We start from the raw sequence: 27588 nt of genomic DNA on the forward strand, positions 1-27588 counted from the left end.
ATGAATTAGTATGGTCAAGTGCTTTTATGAACTTTTATAACTATCCAGAAAAAGTGGTTATTAAAAATGCATTTTAGGGTTGTAAACAGATACATAATTGGCTTTTTCTTTAACCCGGCTAGTTAATAAATGCACACCAATTACTTTTCAGCTGTCATGTTCTGTTATGTTCTGTTACAATTCCAATGGGTGAAAACATCTGGTTGGTTGCTAGGAAAGGCAAACCCATTCATAGCACGTTTTTATGTCTTAAATTATATTATAGCAAATCTGTAAATTTGGTTTAATATCATTGTGTTTATGTAATAGATACATGTGTTTGTGTGTTTATTGGTTATGTGTTGGTGGTATAGATTTAAATATCATTACTAGTGTTTTTGTCTGGTAAAGAAAACAAGCCTCCTACTCAACAAACCATGTAGGAAGTGTGGCCATAATCCAGTGTCAGTGCAAGACTGAAGGATGAATTCATGGCCTGTATTCCAAAACAGGCTAATTATCTGTGAATCTTTCCCATTCATGAGGCGCTATTGTTCTGCTCTGTGACATTTATTCTTTCTACTGGTGTATGAAATGAACCAGGGGAATTCCAGAATCATAAATGTAGAATTGCACTTTTTTTTATTGTTATGCTTTTCAGAATGACAGCATATTTAGCAAGGTACCCTCTAGTCAAACATAAAAATGTTTTAAATACATTTATGCAGCTGACATAGCCCAGCTACAGAGTAGCTCCGACATTTACCCTGGAAAACGTGTCGCTTTCTTCCAAGCTCACCACCTGCAAATGTACATTTACATGGCCCTGAAGCTCAAGCCTTTCACTGCTCCATCACATATACCCACACATAACCCCAGGAATGTTATGGGGACATTGTATAGCACATGCAACCTCACAATCACCCCAGTAAAACGCAAATCTTTCTGCTCTGTATCTAAAAATAGTTTTGATTATATATTATTTTTAATATACAGTATTTATAAAGTGCCAACATATTACGCAGCTCTTTACATATGGCCCAAATCATTAAGTCCATAGTCATGTCATTAACTGTCCCTCAAAGGGATTTACAATCTAATGTCCCTACCATAGTCATTTGTCTTTCATATAGTCCAAGGTCATTTTTTTTTGAGGGGAGGGGCAATTAACCTAACTCTATGTTTTTGGAATGTGGAAGGAAACCGGAGTACCCGGACGAAACCCATGCAAACACAGGGAGAACCTTCAAACTCCATGTATATGGTGTCTTGGCTGTGCTTCGAATCTAGGACGTAGCGCTGTAAAGGCCAGAGTGCTAACCACTGAGCCACCATGCTGCCCTGTCCCCTAATAATCCAAATACAAAAAGCTCCTTAGTGTGATGACATTACTTAGCGCTCCAGCTAATGCAGTGTAAATTCAGGTTTGTATAGGAACAATTCATGCATAGTCTGGCTTTATATGAATAAAATGATCAGATACAGATAATGATAAATATTCCTTGTTGGATTTGATTGTTTCTTATGAAGGTGGATGTATAAAAGCTAGATGACAGCAATGACTTGGTTCTCTTAGCAATTACACAAAAGTAAACAATACTTTGAGAAACCTTAGTGCAGCGCTCAACATAGAAATCTTTTTAAGCCGGGTGGCAAGAAATTGTAGGCGGGTGGCAGCCCTGGTAGTGTGACCCAAATCATTGATAACCACCTAAAAACAGCCGGGTAGATGCTGAAAAGTGCCGGGTGGTGCGCCCAGCTAAAATGGGCTGGGGAGAACACTGTTAGTGTGATCATTGACCAGCTGCAAATTCTGCCTTAGGCTATGTACACACATGCAATAGTTGTCGTTGGAAAGGATCTTTCACGATCCTTTCCAACGACTAACGACTGCTTGATGCATGAACGAGTGCTGTACATACAGCACCCTTCTGTTCTATGAAGAGGGAAGGGGGAGACGGAGTGGCACCGTGCTGCGCTCTCCCCCCCTTTTACTTCCATTAGGATCGTTCGTCGTTCGTGGATCCACAGAGCCAAGACGGTCCCTCGGACGATGGACGACGAGTGCTGTACACGCCAGATTCTCATCCGATATCGGCACTGAGCCATTGCATGTGTGTACGTAGAATTAGACCCTCTTCATGGGCAGGTGGTTGTGATATGTTGGTCAGTTTTTCCTGATGTACTGAGCTCAGCACACAAGTGGGAGTTTGGAAAGCAGTGCAGTTTTTAAACAATGATCATCTATTCGGTTCATTGTTTGCTGGTCAGAAAATGGTTGATACATAAAAGGACTGCAACCCACACAATAGATTACCATCAGCACCAGTGTGCACCTACCTTGGGGTTAGTAATGATAGAAACCTAAATTAGCATTTCAGGGGTAAAAAAATGGCTGTGTTACTTTCCAGGAGGGAATCAAATCAATACAAGTTTTTTCAATATTTACCATCTGCTTATAAATATTTAATCTTTAAAGATAATTTGGTAAACGTTTTCTTTATATACAATATTGTTTTACCTATTGCTATTTACTATATCTGGAAAGATGTTAAAACGAGATTTGGCATCTGAGTACAGCCAATTTAAAGCTCTGCTTGTTGATTCCCTTCACTATTACTTAATGTATTGTCTAGCTTGATAACATGCATAAATGTTCAGCAGAACCAATAGCATTAAACAGCACGATTTACCATGATAATGAGCGGCTCTGCTTCTGTGTATGACTGACATTACCATTAGACAAGGGTTATTTAGCTTTTGAATTGTCGGCTTGAAGCTCTGCAGCTGAACAAAATGGTCTGAGGAATAAAATAACATCTGCAGCCAGCCTATCCCTGGGGAAACGTGCCTGCCCTGTGATGTGTGCACTGGAATATGTTTCACTTTTATTGGGTTGTTGTGAAGCCGCTGAGTGATCTGCGGCGTGTTTGGAGAATATACTTTAACTTTATAGTGCAGCACAGGAGTGAAAAGGCTTACCAAGCAGAGTTGAAGACCACAGGGGATTTATTCATTTCTTACATGCCTAAAGTGCATAGTGGGCAGGTATGGACACAACTTCATCCAGCAATGTGTCCTGGGCTGCTGACAAACACTAAATTGTTTATGTTGGCTCCATTCTACTGTTGGCCTTACATGGCCTTTAAATGTATGCATTACATTTACATTATGTCTAAGCATTCCCTTTTATTGCATTGGCACATTATTTGCAAATAACTGGGGTACAGATCAAAACTAGTGGACTTAGTCACTTTTCACTTGCTGGCTCGTTGAAAAGATAGAAAAGTAAAAAAAAGCTGTGACAAAGAAAAACACAAGTCTCGGATAACATGTGGGCAACTACTGGAGCAGTCTGCAGTGCTGTAAAATACATTGCGCCTTTTATATCTACCTCAATTTCAGCTTAAAGCGACTATATCTAATTGATTCAGCTCTGTAATCATTAATACATCATTAAAGCAAGCAAGAAATCAGCAGTATAAGTAACAAATAAATTTAAGTGCTCACATGAAACATTCAGATGGGAACAGGAAAGCGTAGTGACAGAGATATCGTCATTGTGCTGCTGCTTCTTTCTCTGGCTATAACCAGGCTGGAGTGGGTCAAAGATGGCATGGGGTCAGAGGTAGTGTACTGAGTGATGCTAGACATTAAGCCAAGTAGATCTAGCAGCTGAAAAAACAGAGCTGCATACAAAATATTGGTGAATTGCAGGTAAAAGCAGGTTTTGTTATTTTTTCTTCTTTAATTTTGTTAATTGTTCTTTATTGCTTTAAAGATTTTTTTTTCCTTATTTTTGCTTTTCTTATATATGCATGCTAAATTCCACGAACCCACAGTCATGCAGTACTATTTTAAGTGACTACCACTTGTAAATTGGGCATTAAGCACCTAGGAGTGCCTCACACCTGAAGCAGCTTTAATTGCTTCTGCAGACCTACATCTTTACTATCAAAGCTTAGAGCTTAACAACTTCCTTGCTATGAAGCTTCCGCGCCCCCGCCTTCCCTCCACATCCCTATTGGCTAGTGATTTAGTGTATTATGGTGATGAGCCAATAGAAATGTTTGGTGGGGAAAACATGAAAGATTTTTCACTACCCAGAAGCATTAGAGCTTTGCCCTCTCAGAATGGGCCAGAATTTAGATATGCAGAAAGTTTGTTAAAACTTCAGACCTGTGTAGGCACCTCTTGTTACCTGTGCATTATACCTGCTAATAACGTTTAGTTTTTTTAAAAGTTCAAAGGTCCTTAAAATTTTAAGGGCAATTCTAGTACAAAATAATGGTGCCCTGCAAAACCAGCTATTATTTTTTAAGACATGATATGGAGAAATCTTATATCTGATTGTTTTTCCTTTGCGTTTATAGAGAATGAAGGAGGAATGAAATTACCTCTGTGAGACAATAGATAGCGGCAAGTTCAGTCACCAGTTAAATGACCCCTTTATTGATTGCTCACAGAGAATCTGTATTGTTAAAAACCTTTAAATGGTTGAGAATAAAAAAAGATTTATGCATTCCACCTTCTTTAGCTAGTACGTTAACTGGTACTTATTGTGTTACACGTGTGGGCAACACAGTATCTTAGTGGTTAGCAGTCTGGCCTTTGCAGGGCTAGGACCCAGGGCCAGGGGACTTTCTGCATTGAGTTTGCATGTTCTTCCCATGTTTGGGTGGATTTCCTCCGGGTACTCCGGTTTCCTCCCTCATTCCAAAAACATGCAGTTAGGTTAATTGGCTTTACCCCAAATTGACCATAGACTGTAATAAAAGACATATGACTATAGTAGGGACATTAAATTGTAAATACCTGTGAGGGACAACTAGTGACATTACTATGGATTTTGTAAAGAGCTGCGTAATATGTCGGCTCTATATAAATACTATTTTTTATTATTTTTAACTGGTACTTCGCATAGGGAGTTACAAAGTTTTTCTATGGCCTTGCACTTTATTGCATTAAAATTTGCAATTCAGTTGTAATTCTATAATTTATTTATTTTTTACCAAAATAGCCTTTTCGAGGATTGAGGAATTTAAATGTTTTCTCTCTGTGTGCCTTTAATTCTTCAGTGATGTGAATTCCTCTGTAAGCTCTTTGACACAAAGCAGAATGAAAAGACCATTTTTGTAAGCTTTGTTGCTTGCAGGCAGCTCACATTCCACAAAGCAGAGAGCATGCTAAAACAGAGGGTTCTTACCATACCAAGAGTTCAGCAACATGGAGGATGTGGCAAGGACATTACAAAACCTAAAAAACATATATTTTATACTTTATGAAGCGTCATTGTTCCTTAACATATGAACTGTAACTCGTATTGCAAGTGCATTTTGTGTTTGCAAGGCTAAAAATCTCAATGTCCTGTACTTTTAATTATCAGTTATCGTTGTAATTATCAAAATATCATGTTAGACCATATTTTCTCTTAAGATCAACCAGGTTAAAAACATGGTATGCATATTGATCTTTGAGGTTAATAGGCACGCAGGCAGAGCCAGATAGGCTTGTAGGCTGTTTGTAAGCACAGTTGCCACCTTTCGGTGTGTTTGTTCTAACATTTGGTGAACACAACTATGAATAATAATACAAGTAGCAAGATTTAAGCCATATACTAGGTCCACTAATAATATAAACGTCTGGATCATAAATACTATTCTTCTTATAACATTTTCTTGTTGTTTCTTTTGCAGCCTTTGTTCTTTGACTGTGTGAAGTGCCTCAGTTTGAGATATTTGAGCTAAGATGCAGTTGTGTGCATATTTGATTGTAGCAGCTTTTTCTTATTAAAATTCAGTGTGAATGTGCGGAATGCTGGCTGCCAGCCACACCCTTGATAGTAGCACATGTTATCTATCCTTTTTAAAAACTAGTGTTCATTGACTTAAATGGTAACAAAGGAATGTCTGTGTGTTCACATAGAATTTTATTGTCCCTCAACTCAAGGAAATTTCTACTTAGATATGGTCTCTTCTGTCTTGTATGAGTATGCATGCTAAAAATAAACATCATCAATGGTCTTGCCAGCTGTTCCTGATCTCAAATGTTTGTTGTTGAATATGACCCTAATTTTCACTGCACACCACTTAAAATATCCCAGCTACCAAAAAAACTTTTTAGGTAATTTCAAATATTGATTTTTTACAAAATCTGCTTCCTACAATGTAGGAAATGATGGTTGTATGCCTATAACTTTGCTTTGGTGGTTGCTTTGGTGGTTGCATGCCTATAGCTTTGCTTTTTTAGTCTACATGATTTAGTTTGGAATCACACTAAAAGCAATAGTTTAACATAGCCTTTCTGGACCTTTTAAATATAAGATAACTTTCAGGTCTTCACACAACCCCTGTTATAATTACTGTATTCACCGCTCACAGGATTTTAGCATGATGATCAGTAGGAAGAATTCCTCAAAAATTGCTGTCCAGCAGGAAAAATGTCTCCCATACAGATAGCCAAGTAGATCATTGGTGTTCAAATTGCCCAGTGCTCGATGAACCCTGGTTGAGGAACACTAGTTTATGGTATACAGCTATTGTGATATTTATTTCAGCTATGGCTTTGTTTGTCCCCTAAACATTTATTATTTTCTAATAGAAAACAACTACTTTTAAACACAAAGTATCCATCATCTCTGCTTCACATTTTTTTCTTTTTTCATGATAGTGTTTTCAGCTTCCAAAATAACCTAAAATAATTGAATTGTTTTTTTTTTCCTTGTGGTCTCCAGTATATGCCTTTATTATTGTACACACAGTGTGTGCAGGCTTTTTTGAGAAAAATGAATTTTTCACAACCTTTATTTTCTTATTTGAAAAGGAGAGAAAGAAAAGATTTCTCTTACCATAATTATATTCACTGGCAGATCAGCGGGGGCAGCTCAATTATACTTTGTACCATAGGTTACTCTTTGCATAGTGCCTCAATTATTAAGCAATACCTTTGTAATTATCTAGTGTCAATTAAGCTTTGGAGAGATTAAAATAAAAATGTGAATATACCAAGTGCTATTTAGATTGCTAACATTTACATCATATACTTATTTTGTTGCTCAATAGCTATTAGGAAAATGGGTATTTTTTATTTAACTGTTTAAAGGAGATCTAAATCCACAGTCCTACCATTAAGAATTAATTAGGAGCACAAGCTCACAAACCTATATGAGTAATATATACTTTTAAAATATGTTTTAACTTACACACTGATTGCATAAACAGTTTTTCTATGTAGAGGTTGCTGGTGGTTTTTGCAATTGTTGGCTGAGGAAAAGAGGAAAGCAAAGCAGCTGCAATGCAAGCTTCAGTCTATATGCATGTCCCATAATCCGTGCATCCCGTATTATGGAGGTGGGGGTTTTTACACTTGTGGTCTCAGCTCTCTACGAAGCAAGGGGGGCTACAAAAGAAGACATCTTGAATGGAGCATGAATTGTTACCAAAGTTCTTAAGAACATGCAGTTCTCTGTTGGCGATATAAAGTATTTATGGGGATCAGTTGAACACATATTTTTAGAACAGGCAGGGTTAATCTATCCTCTCTATTGTTTAGGTGTTTGGGCCAAAAGGACTGTCATCCTACAAATTCAGAATACAGACAGACAAATATCTTTCCAAGAACAATACATAATGATATAATATCAGATCTTATGTTGATTCCCTGCTTTCAGCAGTGAAATGGTGATACTTAAACAGTAGCGGTGTACCCCAAATCCCCAGATGGTCACCTGACCACAAAGAATATATACAGTTTGTGTACAGCTATTTTTATCTTAGGATCTGGGGCAGGAAGTATGAAATACCCACCCATCCAAAAATCCAAAATAAATAAAAACTACCTGACAGGTATTCTTTTTTTCCACATTATTTGAGAAAAAAAACAAAAGATTTTGTTGTCATTTTTTTTTTGAGGATGGCCCTTTAGCTGATCTTTGGGAGTTCAGCAGGCCTTTTTAAGGGGCAATTAGTATCTGTAGAGTGCCACACAAAAGCTGATTTGTCAAAGATTCAAATTGAAAACATTTATAAATATCACACAGGGCGCAAATAAAGGAATTTATATGCATTGTGCTTTTTTTTTTGTCTGATGAATATGCAAATGCTTAATGTGTGTGTATTATTCAGTGTGTTTTTTTGTGTTTGTTTTGTTTTGAAAAGTTTTTTGGCAACATTTTAAAAGTTTTGTGAGTAGAAATTGCTACATTTTTAGCTTTTATTTTAGTTTAATTATGTGGTGTTTACATATTGCAACAAGCTGAGTAATCATCATTGTTAAAATGCAGACTTGTGTGTAAAAGTCAGGTGAAAGTGGTGTAATTTCAGATCTGATGCTAATGTTATGGTACCAGTATATAAGTTACGCGGATAGAATGAAAATCTGTCCATACCTCCAAGAGTCAAAATTTTGACAAAAGTGGGTAGATACCCATAGAACTTTGAGCAAGGGGTTTTAAATGTTTAAATGTGGGCAGGTCTATGATGGCCTGGACTCTGGAGAAGAGAGTTAATTGATGCTGATCATCAGACTGAGGACATTTTTCTTTTGTGTTAGAAAAAAAAAAATTACTTGAAGTAATTATTGCCACTAATATGGTTTATCTTTCTTTTTAAGCCTTTTACTTTTTGTTGTCTATGGTTATGCTGTTATTTAGATTTATTTTTTTGTCACTGGTTGACCAAACATGTGAACTCAGATGTTCAAATGTAGTAACACATTGGCCCTGATTTATTAAAGCTCTTTAAGACTGTTGAAGATGGGATAACCTGTATAAAAATATGTTTTAGAAATCCATTGCAGGTTTGCTGGATCACCCAGGTTCGTCAATGATAGTCTATCATCTCTAGTTTTTAAAAAAAAATTTGAATGACTGTATGTTATAAATTCCAGATAAGATAAAGGAAGAAATAAAAGTTTTTGAGGTTGTATGCCTTTTTGTTATAGTGCATGTAACCTGTGGAATTCTTTTTTAGTCATGTCAGATATTTCTGAGTTTCTAGAAAACGACCAGCTGTTTTTTTATATGAAAACATGTATAAATCATAAATATGTGAATGCAGTATGTGTAAATATGAAAGGGAGGTGATTAGAGGTTTGTGTTACTGTGTAGCTGCTATATTTAGTGTGTGCTGGTTTTAACATTTTGCTTTGTACAGCAGACTTGAACTTTGTGGTTTGAGACACAAGCTTTTTTTTTTTATTGACTTGGAATATGAACTAAACACCATTCTATCTATGTTGGTGCTGCATGCATGCTTGAAGTTTTCAAAAAGTAAGATTAGCAATGTGCTGGCTGGAACTCAAATATTTGTGTAGCATTGAATATAGCTCTTGTCATGTAGTTTCACATGTCAGTGTGTACTGCTTCCTAGTACTACACATTCTTTATCAGAAACTGATTATAGTGTACATAAAACTAGCTGCTATAAGATCCTAAACTCTTTCACCAGTGTAATCTACACATATATGTAGTTCTTTCAAATATGAACGTGGATGTAAACCTTTGCATTTATTTTGAAGTTCAAAAAATAGATGAGCACAACAGCACTGTGCAAACCATCCCTACCAAATGCAGATAGAAATAAGCTTTGCTGGAAATGCCAAATACAATTCAGTATTGCCAAAGCAACTCGGGTTATTGTGGGTTGCACAGTAAAGAGGGGTTATAAGAGAATACGTCCAAGGAGTTTTCGGAATATGAGATAATTTAAAGGGAATAGAAGGTAGGTCACATTTTTTTTTTTATGTCTCAGTCTGCGACATCCTGTAACATATTTTTGCATCTGTAGAATATTGAAGTTCATGAGGATGGAGATTGTCTTGAAATGAGTATGCCTCACTGTGGAGTTCTTGCAGGAAGCAAACTCAGAACTCCCTGGTCACTGCACTGGCATTGCCTAGTCTCTATATGTCATCCTATTTCATGCACAGGATCTGCTTTTTTACTTAGTGAACAGTACACATCCATAAACAAGATTTTGGCAATAGATTAGCCAATACGTGTTTCCACTAGGTTTCCCCAATACCTGCAATTGTCTGTCTTAGGCTGTCCTCTGATTACCATTGCACTGACGCCATCATTGTGGTGGCTACAATGGTGCACAATTTGATGCTACCCTTCTGCGCTGATTGTATACATCTCATTTATACTAAAATACATACTGATACACACACAGCATACTGCAGCAAATGTAAACACTAAGATTTGGCTGGTCTTATAAAATCTTCTGTTTTCTATTTGACGGTGCTAAGAGCTTTGGTATAACCCATAGAAACAATGCAAAGAAGTTTTAAAAAAAAATAAAAATATATTAAAACTACTAGTAGTGTTCAATGCCAACGCTTAACACTGAAAGTATGATATACCTATGATAAACCTTTAGGTCCTAGGGAGCCCTTGACAATGATGACCAATACCACAGCTCACAGTACATTGGCATAGTGGCCATTGGGATGCATGCATCTTACTTTGCTGGCCAGTGAAAAGTGTGTCATCCTTACAAATAGTCAAATAGATCACTGCTTGTCAGTGGCAACCAACCTAAAAAAAACACATATTGCCCAATGCTAAAGCAACCCTAGCAACCTCTGGTGTAACCCTAATTGTGAAACACTGCTATACATATTGATTCATACTTATAGAGCTGTAGTTATAGAACAGGTAATTCCCTGTTGGGAATCGATTACTGCCATTGAAATTTATGGACCTGGAAGATTCACCCAGGGGAATGTGTGGTTTCCTGTTTTATAAATAGACCCCATAGTATTTGTAGAAGTTAAATTTCATTTGGATAGTATGCCTTCTGTAAGAATTTTGGAATACTTTGGAAAATGACAATATAAAATAAAATGCACTTCTCAGAAAGCAAAGTGAAATTTCTCAGACTTGAGTGAAATGACAAGCACAGATGTACGTCTTTGTGCAATAAGAGGGGAAATGGGTAATGTACTGTGTTCCTTTTATCAGGATGCACAGAAATCTCTGCCTCTTAGCCGCTTGAAAGAGTTTTTGTTTTGGGGGCTTGTACAGAGGGCGTCCAATCATCTGAATTTTCTCTTGCCAGAAACATGCACAGTGTTTTATAGGTTGGTAGATTATTTGGACACATCTCTTATTTTGTGTCATTCCTTATACATATTTCAAAGTCTGTGTGGTAATTTTATGTCATTGGCAAGAGATTCATTTTTATTCATTTTTCTGATGTTTCTTTGCAGGGTGAAATTATAAAACTTGGATTTGGGAGCTTGGGGCTAAATTTAGGAACTGTAAGTATACGATGCATGGTTTTAACTGGATGCTTACTATTCTATTGATGGTATTGTACTAAAATAAATATTTGATTTTACAGTACACATAGGGAAGAGTGCAGATGGTGATGTATGCAAAGCTTGACTAGTAGAACTCATCTAATTGTGCTCCCTTAGATAGTTTGCCTGTAGACGTGACTTGTCAACTTAATTCTGAATGCTGGTTTGACTAATTTCTCCTCTCTTTACTCCTCTTCACAGTAATATGTTATAATAGTAAATATGCTTTACAGGGTTGCTCGGTTTTGCTTGTACTTCTGTGTTTTGCTCTTCTCACAGTGGTTTGTCAGTTGGAAACATTCAGGTTGTTTTATCGACTTAAAAGAATTACTTTACACATACCTTAGCCTGTGCACACCAGTCTGAACCGCATAATGTAAAATAAACTTTTACAGAGCACATAGGGCCATGTCAAAAGAGTGATGACTTATCAACATGGACTGCTCAAATTGTGCCTATTATCTTTTATGGAGTCATTTACCTACTCTCCAACCAAGCCAGCAAAAATTTTCTTCATCACTCACTCCTCCCTTGCTAGCATGTGTGATTCTGCAGTGTTCTTGGACACTTAGGCTAGGAAAACACGTCAGATGATTCTCACTTTAGGGATGGTATGGGACAAGAATCTGACGTGTGTACAGTTAACGCCTGACATTGTTCATGGATCCCTCCTGGAGGATCCATGAACGACTTAAGTTGAAGTGAAGGGGAGAAGACGACACTGTATGTACAGCGCTCATTCATTCATCTTTCAGTCTTTTGTCTAACTTGTGTTTGTATCAAGAAGTGACACCTGTTAGGGTAAGGGAATTAACTTCCCCCAGATATTGTGTCCCCAGTCTAACATCAGCCTTAAAAAAAAAAAAAAAGTTCAATTAAAGCCAAAATATTTTTTAATTTTAAATGTGATAGATTTTTCTAAAAGTGATGGAAGATTGTAAACTGCCACAAAAATTGAGGTGAAATCTTTAAACAGGAAAGGACACATTCTGGTAGAAAACTGTCAGTGTTCCACTTTCCTATATTTCCAGTCTTTAGGTTTAGAAATGCAGGCAAATCATGGAGGTGCGGAACTTACTTCTCTCAAGATGATCAGCTTAAAAAGTAGAAGACAGATATGCAAGAAAAGAAAAACAATTGAAACATTTCACAAAGCAAAATGTGTGCAGAAAGTTCACCGATGGTCACCAAAGCTACTAAAGGAACTTAGCTGCTGCCGTTAGGTGTTTGTATACATATGGCTCCATAACATGAATCCATTACAAAGCCCTTCATAAGCACTGCAGCATTGCGGTCCATTCATGATTGTTTTGTTTCTGATCTTCAGCAGGACAATATAGCAAGAAAGTTACTGATTATTATAATCCCATTCATCTGCATACCTTTGTTTTGTGTGTGACTGTCTATATTAGGTTTTTGACGTCTCTTGTACTGTCCGACATATAATATGGTCACCTTTACCATATTTATGTCATGCTTAGGTGGTTAGTATTTAGTACCTATATAAATAGAAACTTTAGTTGCCTCTTTATTACTTTCACTTTTGTTTCTGGTAAATGTGTGAGTGGCATTTATGCCTGTTGTGTGAGTTGGCTGGAATTCCCCTTGGATTTATGCCTTTGACTTTGACCTTGTTAGCAGAGCGTCTTGGTAGGCCTCAAATTCTGCACAGCAAAGAATGGAATGTACATTTTTCTGATAATTGCATGTTTCTAGACTTTGTCTTGTGTGTAGGGCCTGTGGAAACACTGAGAGGGGGGGGGGGGTCAGCATAACTTCCAAGAAATATATGGCAAATGTTGCTGTTTGTGCACTATGAATAACTTATTATATGGTGCAAAAGGTGTTTAATTTAACACTCCTAAATATTGCAAAATGTACAGAAATTATATGCTTACATTTGTTTATAGCAACTCATCAGGGCTTTCTGTAAAAGTGAAAGAAAGAAAATGCAAAATGTTTTGAGAGAAAAATCTTACATTTACAAATCTGCTCTGAAAAAAATCTAGTTTGGTCTTCATGAATCTGCTTTAGGTAAAATTGTAGTTTGGTCTTCAGTGATTTGCTGTTATTAAAATGATCTTTTCATCTGTTTTCTAATATTGCGTCCCTTATCAGGGATTTAGAAGAAATTTCAGGTAAATGATTCGGAAAGTAGCCAGAAACAGTTTAATTCTTGGAATACAGCCATGATAGCCTCTGTAATTAAAACCAGAAGTTTCTGTGAGATTCCGTTTACATTTCTGTATCGTAACATTTGCTGCATGCATTGGTGGTCTGTGGGGTCATTTTAAATGAAACCCAATAAACCTCACCTGTGTTGCAGTTCAGTGGGGACAGTAAAGCATTACCAGTACCAATCGCTAGCTGGAGAGTTGTTTATCCAAAGCTTTGCTGCTTACTTCTGTACACTACACTCCATGGTATGGGGTCAGATGAATTATAGTTACTCCCGTTTGCCACAGACCTCTTTAGCCTGCCCATGTAGTAAAAAAATAGAAATATGCTGTGCAGGTATATATGTGTACTGAATAGTTTGATTTGAGGTACCACTGACTTGTTTACAATGTGTATAGGGCCAGGTGTACATTCATGTCTTAAACCCCACACAGGTGTCCAATAGTTGTCAGGGAATCGTTTGTTTTCAGGACAGATGAGTGAACGAGCACTTGACAAACAGCATCGTTCCGTTCTGTGGAGGACTCTGCTGTGCTTTCCTCTATAAAGTGAACAGTGGTCGTTTCTGATCAGTCGTTCATCAGTCCACCTTTGCACACATTTCCAGTTTACAAAGCTTTACGTTGTACGCAGACAAGCACAACCAATTTGTTGTATTGTCAAACAAGAATAAACTCCGGCGGTAAAATACAACTGTTCAATGAACTCCTTCAGCTGATCTCTGTAGTGGCAAAGAGTTTCTGCCAGGTCCAACAATCCTGAAGTGTTAATTTTGTGGCCCCCCCCTGGGTTCACTGGTGTGTTTAGTGGTCTGGTAGATGGGATCACTTCAGGACTGATTTGGTTTACACTGGAGATAGTTCATTATGAATTTGGCTGTATGTTTTGGGGTCATTTTCTTGCTGAAGAATGGGGGCAATCAAATGCTGATGTCTGATGGTAATGCATGATGCATAAGTATCAGTCTGCAATTTTTTGCAATATGGAGATCATTCATTCTCAATCTATGGGCAGAAATTTTAACCCAAACTTGCAAGAAACCTGCACTGTGTTCCACTGTTGTCTCACAAGACTTTTTTATGTATTCTCTAGGCCTTTGGGGAGCACTCTGCTTTTTGGTATAGCCAGGGAATTTGAATTTTGACTTGTCATTCCAAATAATGTGCTGCTGTTTTTCTGCACATCAATTATTGTGTTTTAGTGCATAGATGATTCTCCTGGTCTTATTTTCATGCCAGAGATATGGCTTTTTATCCAAACCATTGCAAAAAGAAGTCAGCCCAATGTTTGCATTTGGTTTACTTGGTCAACCATTGTATTTTGGTTACGAAATTTGCCTGTTTCTTTGTGACTATTTGTGAAGAGTTTGGAATGCACAATCCTATGCAGTAAGACCACTCCATGTCTTGATGCTGTGCTCAGTATTTCCATTAAATATGAGTTTTAGTTTTATAGGATTGTTCCATAACCTACAGGTTATCCTGTATTTTGTATATTTTGTAGTGCCTGTTTGGTAATTGGGGAGTTAAACCACTGACAGTTGTTTATTTTTTTTTTTGGTTGTTTTGTTTTTTTACAATTTACATTGCAGTAGATTTGCTTTTGCTTCCTGTCCTGTGTACTCAAAAGGAAGTGAAGAATGTCTATCCAATGTGATAGAAATCTTCTCCTAGTTTGGGAACAAGTGGCCACATTTTTCTCAAAAACTTACACTTATAACATATGCACCTCAAGCTTTTGTATGCCTTTGTACTATATATGTAAGAACTATGAAAAGACTGCATTCCCTTTAATATTAAATATTATGTGTACACATTTTTTATACCCCCCCCCCCCCCTTCCTTTGTTAATGGGTGGGTTGGGAGTTCTGGATAGACAGGAATTTAGCGTTTTATTGTAATATGCAGCTCTAATGTTTAATTACTCATTGGTAATGATACTTCATAAACCCTGGGCTGGCTTTATCCATCTGTGTGCTTTGTCATGGTGCTCACAGGGTAGTGAGAGCTGACAGAGCAAGGGGGTGATGTTTTTCTTCTTGTGCTCTTTTACATTGCTTGTATGAAAATCCATTGTCACCCAGCATGAATCCGAACAAGGCTTTCTGCTGTAACACTCAAATGTTTTTATATTTAGAGATAAAGCCAAAGCCTGCACTGTGCTAAGAGACTGCATGCACTGCCGTGGTTCTCTTGTGTCTGCTGCTCTGCATTTGGAGTTGTGCTCTCAAGAGATCCATATTGTAGGCATTGCCATGGCAACATTTTGGAGAGGGAGGCGAAAAATGGCACTTTGCTAAGTTTAATCTGTGTTCCACTGTCCCTAAGAGATCCTTCAATGATCCGTGACTTCATGGGCTAATGAGGGAGGGACAACATATTCTAAATCACCGTCCGCTTTTAAAGACGGGCACCAAGATCTAGTTTGGCCTAAGGTCTATTTTGCCTTTTTTTTTTTTTTAAATCAAAAGGGTGATGTCCCTACTGATTGAGCAACCACTATTTGTAGCAGTATTTTACATTTATCCAATAAAAAAACAAAACACTTTTTTTTGTTCTCAATATTGTCATATAAGATAAAAACATGAATTTCTAGCGATTGAATGATTACTAATAGTGAGCCAAATTCTACACTATTTAATACATGATCCATATAGTTTGGGGCTTAAACAAAAAGCCACCATGAGACAGTGGTTTATGTATGCTTTAATAATATGTTTAATACATCAAACATGTCACATTTTAACTCCTTTTCACCCCGACTTGTCCAAGTGTATCTCCTAAAAGGAAGATGCTTTGTGTTATATTTAAAGTAACTTGGCACTTTTTTTTGTTTTGATTTTGTTTTTATGATTTTTTTAAACTGTTTTTAGGCGTTGCAAAAGACCGGGTATTCAGGATAGCTAAGACTGTTGATGACATTAGCTTCACTTGTAAAGATTGTATTTAGATACACATTTGCTCCCACCTCTAGTTAAGCTGCGTACACACGTCAGATTTTTATCGCCCGATAATCGGCATCGGCCAGATATCGGGCGAAAATCTGGCGTGTGTACAGTCGGCGGCGTCCATCGTCCGAACGGCCGTCCTGGCGGATCCACGGACGATGGATGACAACCGATCCTAATGAAAGGGAAGGGGAGGGCGCGCAGCAGGGTGCCGCTCCGTCGTCCCCCCCCCCTCCCCTCTCCATAGAGCAGAACGGTGCTGTATGTACAGCACCATTCATGCATCGTGCAGTCCTTTGTCGTTGGAAAGGATCGTGAAAGATCCTTTCCAACGACAAAAATTGCACGTGTGTATGCGGCTTTACTGTGTAGTCTGTGAAGATTTGTTATAAATGCTATTAGTTCATGGCATATAAGATAAGCACTTGTTATCTGTGAAACCTGTGGCTTTAACAGTTTCTGTAGTTTTTATTAACTTTTTCTTTTCCTTTTTAGGCTTTACCCAGAAATGGCTGAATGGATCCATATCATGTGCATTTTTATTTTTGTTACACATGCAGCAAAAGCCGAATCATTTCGCACTTTTTTGAGTGACACGGAACTGAACCATCTAACCGTTAATGAAAACACAGGCTATGTTTATGTAGGAGCAGTTAACCGTTTGTATCAGCTTGATGAAAAGCTTGAAATACTTGCAAATGTCACAACTGGACCAAAAATGGATGACAAAAAATGTACACCTCCTATTGAACCCCTCCAGTGTCCACATTTTGCACCCACAGACAATTATAATAAGCTGCTTTTACTAGATCTGCCAAAAGAACGGATAGTTGTGTGTGGAAGCTTATTCAAAGGAATTTGTTCTCTTAGAAAATTCAATATCACTGACGAGCTTTCTTATGATGACAGCAGAGGAGAGAAGTCTTTTGTTGCCAGCAATGATGAGAAGGTAGAAACTGTGGGACTAATAGCAGACATGACAGCTAATGGACCACGAGTTCTCTTTGTTGGGAAGGGCACAAGCCAGCATGACAATGGTATAATTATCAGCACACGAATACTTGATGAAATGGATGATAAAGGCCCTTTTGAAACCTACCATGATTCTGCTAACTTAAAATATGGCTATTCCTCTGCCAACACACAGCAGTTTATCACCGTCTTTGAAGATACTGAACATGTCTATTTTATCTCCAGCCGGTTGGATACAACTTTACATAAAAATCGGACACTAATTACTCGATTGTGTAAATCGGATTATAACTATTTTTCATATGTTGAGATGGATCTTGGTTGCAAAGACCAGAACAACATCCCTTTCAATATCTGCACTTCTGCTTTCCTTGCCAGTCCAGGACAGGAGCTAGCTGATATATTGAGCCTGTCCAGTGTCCAGGATAAGGTTCTCTTTGGCGTTTTCAGCACTTTTATCAATGGTAGAGAAAAATCTGCTGTATGTCTTTTTTCACTCAAAAGCATTAACCAGAAATTTGAACAAAATCGTGAAGAATGTTACACCGGTCTTTCAGAATCCACAAACCAAGATGGGGAGAGCATATTTTCCAAGCCATTTGGTGATAAAATAGGTTGTGTAAAACAGGTACAGTATACTATTTAATATAATCTACATGCACTGGAAAACTAAAGCTGTCTAGGATGTTTTCTTGTGTTAGAGATCGCTCTAGGTGAGTTAGAGGCTGTCACGTTGTCCGTTCATTGCACATTCTACTATTGTGTAAGTTGTACTTGGCTTAGCTACTCTCCTGCACCTCCTCCCCACACCACAAGGACTTATACCTATGTAACCTTATGTACATAGCCGAAACCCCACCAAGCAGCTGAGCATAAAATAGCTTTACCTGTTTATTTTTTTTGGAGAGGGGAGATTTCCTCATAGACAGTTGTCCCAGGACATTATCCTTTCCACTGAACTTTCAGATCACCCAAGCCTTCGTATTTATGTAATTCAAGGTAAGAGAACAGTATATAGATACATGATTGTCTGAGGGGATCTTTGGTGATCAATCAAAATGATTCCACTGGACTGATCACAGGATTCACCAACTCCTCTTGGCGTGGGACACCCTGCAGAGCCCCTTCTTTAGTACCTAGTTATTGTTTAGGCTAAAAAAGGCTAGGCTTGGATTGTGAGGCTACACCCCTCACTCTACTCCTGAATCTTTTGTACTTGCAAAATTCTGTACTGTATTCTGTTTTCATGGGCACTACCAAAAATGCTCTTGTTTTACACAGTTAGATCAAAAATTAGATGAGGCTACACGGAATGGGAGTATACCTAGAACATTTAAAAGTTGATAAATAACTAGAAACTAGTAGATATTTAATAACATATATAGGTATTGCACATAAATTGTTGCAGAGATCAGCCAATAATAGAAAGCTCCCAAGCAATGGAATAATAGATTGGATGAGTTATAAGGCTTAGAATTATGAAAAGGTCTCCTAGATCGGGGCATATTTTGTCTTTTTACTCCTAATTTTTTTGAAAAAAACATGGTAAACTAATTTCTTTTTTGTAGCGTTGTGTTTTTTTGTAGACTGTATAACAGCTCTGGACAGATAGGTCTTCTATCCTAAAGCACACACTGATTTGTACGATTTTTGTTTTGTTTTTTTTACAGTCCTCAAATACAGGGGAGTCCCAGAAATATCCATGTGGATCAGAACACTTGCCCTACCCACTGCAGAGCAGAAATGGTGTTACTGCAGATGTTGTGCTTGTTCGGGACATGAATCCATTTACATCCATTGCAGTGTCTGTTGAGAATGAGCATACTATTGCATTCCTTGGTACAGCTGAAGGAAAACTGGTGAAGGTAACTGCTTTGTTTTTTCTATATTTAAAAAAAAAAAAAAAAAGTTTAAAATGGAAAACTAAGCAAAAGATATTGTCTTTTTTATGCATGTTAATTTTTTTTCAAAAATCAGAATGCTTAAAATGAAAAATATTGACAATAACAAGCCAATGTTAGTAATCCTTTCTCATGATTGTGGCTGCCCTAAACTGATGAAGCCTGAGATCTGATTGCTAAGGCTACATACAATGTTGAATTCTGACATGTACAGTGGTTCCCCAACGTCCTTCATCAATCTATCTGGGGGGATTGATGAGTGACCACTGTGTATTTTAGTGAATGAGAGCACAGCAGGGTGCCACACACACATCCCCCCCTTCCATTGAACTGAAAGGCCCTGTATGTTTAGTGCTTATTTGTTCATCTCTCATTGGAAGTGATCAGGAAAGATTGTTTCTAATACCAGAAATGCTACTGCCTAAAGCAATCATTGCTGTTTTTGCTATCTTAATAATAAGCTTCACCTTGTTTTATTATTATTATTATTAAATCTGTTCTGCGTGTACTTTGTAGGCTTATATAGGTGAACATTCAAACGAATACAGGACAGTGCCATTTCCTACCACAAGTAGTGTGAAAAATGGAATGGTTTTCGATGCTGCCAAAGAACATCTTTATGTAATGACCAGAAAAAAGGTATGTAGTCAATTGATGATCCATGTTTTTGGGTTATTTAAATGAGCTAAATCCTTAGCCCAGACTGTTTTATATTAAAAGGAAACCTATGCCCAGACAAGTACAAAGCCTTTTTAATAGAAATGTTATGAGAATAATTCAGAAAAATGCTACATGGTGTAACCTTGGACATAAAAATTTCTTTATCGCATTTATAAAGCACAGCATTGTACTTTTATAAAATAATTATTAAAAATATCTATTTTTTTTCATGTACGTAGGTCCATCGTGTTCCAGTTCAGGACTGTCAACGTTATTCAGATTGCAACGAATGTATTCAGGCTGGGGATCCCTACTGTGGCTGGTGTGTCATTGAAGGAAAGTATGTACCATTGTTTTAAATTCTTAAATGAGATGTTCCTGTGTTGTTTGCCTTATATTGAAAGTAATGACTCTATATTTGTGTATATATGCAGAACCATATTTACACCAAGTCTATATATTATTTGCTTCTCCAGTTTCTCCTAGGACCATTTTACATTGTTGCTTTTCTCATTCTAAACTCATTCTCTCTCATCAATCTTTTTGATAGTGTGCTCAGTGTGCTTTAGCAGCACTGAGTTTGACCTCCTTTTGCATTGTTTTTTTATATATATTGAATATATTTTTAAATTTGTTTTTTTTTTTTTTTTATGGGGGCGGGGGGGTCTGATCACTAGAACAATATATATCAACGTGTTCCAAGTCTAGAATATAAAGTATTGTATTGTAGTTTTGTACTATCTGTTCTGTTGTATAGTATTTCTCCGACATCTCTCTGCTTACTTCTAAGCACATTTAATGGCCAGCTTGTTGAAGTCATAAAAAATGTTGTTTCTTGTGTTCATTTTCTAATTTTAATATATTAATGGTTGTTTTTAAACAAGATTATTGGTTTCTTTTATCAACATTATTTGCTATGGTGGTTGTTATAAAAAACGAGTTCCTTACCACTGTTTTATGCTACTGCACCCTTTACAGATGCTCAAGGAAGGCACACTGTCCACAAGCTAATGATCCAAACCACTGGCTGTGGAGTCCTGCAGGAGTTTGCATGAAAATCGAAAGTGCCAGCCCAAGTAATATGAGCATAAAAGAACTAGGCGATGTAAGTATATTTGATGTATGTCATATATATATACAGCTGATTTTAAAATCCCTATTTCAATGTCTGACTGCTTTTGTGTCAAGCTGTAAAGTGGAACCTGAAAAAGACTGTGTATCAGAAAATAGGTGTACCCAAAAAATTAGATATCCATCAGCAAAGCACGTCCTAATCAACTGTCTCTATCCAGGTTAAGTTAATGGTCACACCACCTATAAAACTCCATGACAATGACAAGCTCATTTGTGATTTTGGTGGGAATGTCCAGGCAGCCAAATTGGAAGAGGATGGAAGCATTTCGTGTCCACATCCAAAAAGTATTCCACCAAATGAACGTGGCAAAGGTAATAACAACTGTTGAGTATTTGTGTTGTTTTTTTTTTTTTTTTTTTTTTTTGCTTGATGGTTATAGGTGCTATAATAAACAACGTTTAAACATAGTGCCTCATATGTTAACTTTGTGTAATTTCATATTTGTTTTGCTACAGATTATGTGGATGTTGCGATTACTCTTAATTTTGCAAAAGACAATAATGATAAGAACGTGTTCTTTGCTAACTATTCTTATCAGTTCTACAACTGTGAAGAATCAGCGTATATCTCCGAAAACGTTCCGTGAGTCATTTTGATTTTTGTAACTCAAATCTGATTGCTTTCTGACTAGAATTGAATTCATATGGTTTATCTATTGATTTCCAGATGTATCTCTTGTGTGAATTCTAAGTGGAAATGTCAGTGGGACATAGGCAGGCATAAGTGTGTTGACTTTCCAAGTAATGAGCCAGTCACCATCAGCATGGTAAGACTTTAAATTGGTAATGTTCTGGGGTGTCACTGCAGAATTAACGCTTTTAGGCAAATGTCACATGTGGGGCCTAAAGACATGCAGCAAATTTCAGGCAAGCTTGTAATCAGCATGCCGATCAGCAACATAACAATGCCCAAAACTAACAGCAAACCATTCTCTGCAATAACACAGAAACGTCAAGCTGAAGTTTACATGGGTAAATGGATGAGGCATTCCTGTTTGTGGTTTTGTGGTAGGCACACATTCCAATGCATATGAGTTTACCTTTGTCACATCTTGCACAGCCAGCAGTATAGCACTCTAAACAGGGCTATTCCTGCCCTTCATTCTCAAGGGACAAATATATATTAGCTGTGATTTTAATATAAATAGTCTTTTTCTGACTTTGTTAAAACCATGCCTTAGTGCAGATCAACTACAAAGATTATGTAAGCCACCAAAGCTGAAATCATTCTAAAGAATCCTAATTGCCTTGATGTAAAAAATGATCCTATGGTTTCATTAGTCTCAGTCACACTCCAGAAAAGCACATGCAGATAACTGTCTGACAATTATCTGAACACCTAAGCTGGATCCTCATTCTGGGTCAGTGATTCAGAGGGTATTAAAGGCAGAGGATCAGTACACCAACCAGGCTAGCTGTATATTTTAAGACAAAGTCAGAAGTGACAGTTTGATATGCATATCTAGACCTTAAAGTGAAAGGTCCACTTTAATGCTGTCTGAGAAATGATAAACATATGTGGATCCTGGCCCTCAAGGACTGGAGATAAACAGAAAGCCAATATTACTTACCTCATTATGCAGAAAGATCTTTCAAACAACTATGGAAAAGGGATAATTGAAGCAAGTAGCCCTATATCTATCCATCTTACTTATGTAGCCCTGTATCCATGTTTCCCCATAATGCAGTTCTATATGTCCCATTTATTTCTTCCTGCAGTCCTAAATCCACCTTTTCTACCCTTCCATACAGCTCTCTATCCACCTGTTTGCCATCAGGACATAGAGTTTCCTTGTAGTGAATGCATTACATATAAATAACTGACTAAAGTTAAAGACAAAAACATAAAAAACCATAAAGAAAAAAATTGTTGCAAAACTGGTTTGTTTTAGAAGTATGCATTTTGTATGGTAGTTTTTTTGTTGCTGTCCTTCGTGCTACTGTCTGAAGTAGCAGAAAAGGAAGGTGATTACATAGGCATTTAATAGTTTTTTTTCTTCTTTATACTGTATATGTGCTAAAATCTTTGTTTTATAGTATTTTATATAGCAAATATACACACTTGACAAACTTTGTCTTTGCTGTGTTTACACACTTTTGTTTCTATCCTGTGGGATTAATAAAGGCAGTATTGATTTAATAAATCTGATTACCTTGTTGATCCAGTTTGCTCAAGCTAAATGGCAATTTGCTGTACAGCTTCGATCCTTGAGTAGTTCTAATTGATTCTAGTGAGTGTTGGAATAGAACTAGTACATACTCCTTAAACACCGGAAAGTGGGCAAACGGTTGGCACCCGCAGCGATAAATTTGTTTTTTTTTTTTTTAAGGTTTTACCTATTTACATTTACCTATGTAAGTGTTGTTCTCTAATCACATATTGTATTTATCATAGCTCTTCTCATATGGATAGGTGTGTTTTATTATAGTGTTAAACATCTTAGTGTGTAAATGTGTATTCATACACACATTAATGACATATTTATGCCAGCACCACTGCATACCTTTACAGTGGCTGCTGTGGAGTTGTCCCTTTTATATGTTATTTCTGGCAAAGGAGAACTTTGCTGTGTTTTTATTCACTGCAGCATGCTAAGACATTTACAAGGTATTCTTTCCTTGTCAGAAATCTTTGGGTCTTTTACTGGTATAGTCATCACTGAATTCAGGGTTGTACAGAGTGTATGTTTAATTTCCTCTTATTCTTTTCTCATCTGAAAGATTGTACTTTTGTCTTTTAGGAAAATACCTGTCCACAGTTTTACGACCCAAGTCCACGTTTTATCCCAATGGAGAAGATGACTACTATCACTTTTAGTGGAATGAATCTTGAACTTTTTCAGGTAATTGTATGACACTGCAGCGTTTTCTATGTGGTCCATTCTTTTTGTCTGACTTTTACTTTAATCCATTCTGAAAAATGTTGACTTTAGGTGTTAGTCATGGTTTTTTCCTTACAGGCATCGGTAAAGGTATCTTTAGCAACCTGAGGAAGGTTGTTCAGTTCATTGGCATTGTAATCTATAAAGAGGTATTGGTGTTGGTGTATGACTCATGATTGACCACCAATATAAATATTTCCAATAATTAGGAAGTTTAACAACCATACTTTGTATGTTTAGGTACCTGTATCTTCTGTTATGATCGGTCTATGAAGTTTTGTATTATTTTTTTTTTAGAGTGAAACTTTCATTGCTGGTAATGATAATTCGAATCCAAAGCTAAGTTTCTCAGAACCTGTACGGAAAGAAGGTGACAAGTTCTCGCTCTCCCTTCCATCGGTATGTGTATGATTGATTATTTAACCTGGGTGCTGCTAATCTCACTAAAACCTATTCATGTTAGGAATTATTACTTCAGTACTATTTCCTCCCCCTATGTCCATCAAATATCAAGAGAAGGCAGTTTTTACCTTTATTGATTCTTTCCTCTGCATTTCCAAGTGTTAGAAAGGTAGTCCTTCTTTCAGTAAGGGATTGGAGTACAGAAACATTGCTGCACATTTCAATTTTTGTTTTTTTTATACCAACTTACTGAAGAAAAACACAGATATCCAACCACTTCCAGGTTGATCTGCTTAAAAAGTGCTCTCTTGGCACATAGTTTAGGATACTTTTGTCAAATATTGTAAATTGGTGCGTGTTTCTTGGTTTCTGTTATCAAGCTGTTTGGTACTGTGTGTTATTTTCATTAAGATGGCTATAAATTGGGTTATTTTTTGGAAAAATCAATGGTAATATTTATTAAATGATTGTAAAATACCAAACAGCATCTGCACATTTTCCCTTTATTTTATGTTATTTTAATGGTTTTCAAATAACATGGAAGTCTTTACAGTTGTATGCACTCTGATTATTAACAAATATTTTTTTCCCTAAATCTGTCCTGTTAACTGATAAACTTGTGATCTTGTGATAACTGATCAGTTTAAGAGAATAGAGCTTTGAAAATGATTTTACCTATTGTTCTCGTTTCTGCAAATAATGGCAATCTTTGCGCCTAGAATGCTGTAATGTTCTTCTTAAATAAATATTTCTGGACCTGTGTGTTGGTGTCATTGGACTTTAAAAGCTTTCTGCTGCATTGAGAAAGACGCACAGTAATTCACTGCAGTTCCTATCAGTCTAATGTCTTTAAATTAATATTAAAAACTTGCTTTAGGACTGATAGGTGGGGATTACAATACATTTGAGTATTTTTTTATTATTTTGGAAATAGCCAATCATTTGGTACAAGGCCTAGTGCTTGGGTATATTTAAATTGAGTATTTAAAAGATCTTATAAACTAATTATGCTGTATATTCTTACTTTTATTAACAGTTTGCAGAATTCTGCACCCTCCATTTTCCTTTGCAAATTGTGAAGTACAAAATTACTTCTTGCACTCCACTAAAGCTAGCATTTGTAAATGTTCCTCTCTACTTTGTGCATGTGTCTGGAATAGCTATTATTGTGTGTGTCTTAGCCTGGCATAGGATACCAGACGTCCTAAGAATGGTGTGCCCTAAGGAAGATTTGTCACACTCTGCATTTGAACAGTTTGTTTAGGAATGCAAGAAAGGGTGATTATGGGCATTTAAAGTTCCAGCGCCCTGGATGAAATCCTTCAGTATGTTTTCACTGGGCCATAAATGCTTTACAATGTTCTATAACAGGATTCTGAGCGGCTAGGTTTTAGTTAAATGTGTAGGTAATCTGGAAGAAGGATTGAACCAATAGCAATCCCACATTAACCTTACAGAAGGTTGAATGGTGTTATGTAGTGTTACTTATCTTTTCTCCTTTTAGTTTTCAGTTCAAGAAGAAGAGATCGTCCCTCTGGATATATACATTTTGCACAAAGCAAATGGAAAGAAGGTTGATAGCAAACTGAATGGTATGACATTATGAATGTATACATTTTTAAATACTTTAAATACAACACTTGCAGTGGTGGAATCAGGATTACTTTCAGCTGGAAATTCTTATCAGTGCAACTACAAGTGCTCACAAATATCTTTGTATGAAGACATTGCACATTTTTCCCAGCAAAGAACTCTGTTAAATCATCTCAGAAAAAAGTACTTAGTATTACCGACCATTTCTGAAATTTTAGTTATCGGGTTGTTCTTAGATTTTTACTTTAAAGAACATGACTCTACTGGCCTGCGTGCCCCTATGGCCCAGGGCTCGTTATCTGCATTCTTGTTCTAAGGCATTTACTCAGAAAATACCACAGGACTAAAACGACAGCCAATGATCTAGTATCAACTCTGGGGTTGATTCTGGTAGCTTCCATTATACAGTCCAGTACAGATTTGCAGGATATGTAAAATTTGGCCAATACTTACCTCCTTAAGAAGTTGTAAAATGTTGTACTGGTATTTCCCCCCCCCCCCCAAATTATGGCATTATCCTAAAGCGTGGGGTCCCCAGAAGGTCCCACTATCATCCACTTCAAGCTGAAATCAAGTGTTTTTAGTGTGAGCATGAGAATTTTTTGTTTACAGAATTATTTCTCCTTTACCTAATAGTATAAATTGTTTTTTTTTTTTGCAGTAAAATTGTACAACTGTTTTTTTGGAAGAAGTGACTGCAGCTTGTGCCTTGCCGCAAATGAAGAATACCAGTGTGTTTGGTGTGACAACAAATGTGTTTATAAAGATATGTGCAGTAGTTCGCCTGCATCAGAGTGTCCAGCTCCTATCATCAGAGATGTAAGAAGCCAATACAATTCTACTTTTATTTTTTTTATAATGTCAAAAAAAAAAAAAACCTCAATAATGAGACAACCTGCAAAGTAACAGAGGATTTTAACTTTCCTACTCTATCCAATAAATAAAAAAATATTTAATTTTAAAAGTACTTTAAACAATTTTTTAATATAGTTGTTAGTTACCTGTGGCCATAGCACAATCAATACAACACACAAAATAAAATATTAGCATTTGTTTTCCTATTGAATTGTTTTTCCTTTCTGGGAGCCCTGCTGGTTTCCTATATTTTAAGTGGATCAATATTGCTTCTTGGCAATAAGGTAACAGAACAAAGTTAAAGGACTGCAGGCTCCTTACTTGTACTGTACAAATCAGAAAGCTCAGCTCATACAGTACATAAAGGACAATCTTCATCTGCAGCAATTACTCCCATACACTGACTTCTATATAAGTCAGCATGTTGCGCATCCCCAGACCCAAAACATTGTTGGATGATTGATGCTTGTCAATTTCTTTGTGGGTCAGTGAAGTAGTAGATAAAGATAAAATGACATTAATTTCTTTCATCATATTTACATCATATGTAAGTGTATATAGCTTTTTTTTCAGATCAGGTATCATGACCTATTGCTATGGTCCACAAAACAAGGACATCTTTAGTACTAATTTAAATAAATATTTTGATGTGAAATTGTATTTTTAGTGCTTAAAACAAAGAACAGATTTTCCTACTTTTTTTTTTCTTGCAAATGTCATGTTCATTCTCCCAGTCCTTTAGACACTCCTGGATAGGGTCATGTGCTGACACTTCAATGAA

The 27588-nt window shown here is 36.8% G+C and overlaps 1 protein-coding gene across 3 annotated transcripts in view; it reads left to right on the top strand.

Annotated features, from left to right (window-relative positions):
- Positions 1 to 27588, top strand: part of PLXNB2 (plexin B2) — an 81609-nt gene that overhangs the window by 22680 nt on the left and 31341 nt on the right. For 2 of the 3 annotated variants that reach the window (XM_072401595.1, XM_072401596.1), the window contains exons 2-14: positions 11191 to 11241; positions 16904 to 18008; positions 19051 to 19245; positions 19798 to 19920; positions 20181 to 20281; positions 20920 to 21046; positions 21234 to 21387; positions 21532 to 21658; positions 21743 to 21842; positions 23817 to 23918; positions 24255 to 24356; positions 25864 to 25951; positions 26614 to 26771. In XM_072401595.1, coding sequence (XP_072257696.1) covers positions 16917 to 18008; positions 19051 to 19245; positions 19798 to 19920; positions 20181 to 20281; positions 20920 to 21046; positions 21234 to 21387; positions 21532 to 21658; positions 21743 to 21842; positions 23817 to 23918; positions 24255 to 24356; positions 25864 to 25951; positions 26614 to 26771 — 2469 coding nt within the window. In that variant the 5' untranslated portion in view covers positions 11191 to 11241; positions 16904 to 16916. The remainder of the gene's footprint in view (positions 1 to 11190; positions 11242 to 16903; positions 18009 to 19050; positions 19246 to 19797; positions 19921 to 20180; positions 20282 to 20919; positions 21047 to 21233; positions 21388 to 21531; positions 21659 to 21742; positions 21843 to 23816; positions 23919 to 24254; positions 24357 to 25863; positions 25952 to 26613; positions 26772 to 27588) is intronic. The other variant, XM_072401597.1, reaches the window with a different exon arrangement.

Source organism: Pyxicephalus adspersus, chromosome 2 (assembly GCF_032062135.1).
Source record: "Pyxicephalus adspersus chromosome 2, UCB_Pads_2.0, whole genome shotgun sequence".
In the NCBI taxonomy this organism is placed as follows: domain Eukaryota; kingdom Metazoa; phylum Chordata; class Amphibia; order Anura; family Pyxicephalidae; genus Pyxicephalus; species Pyxicephalus adspersus.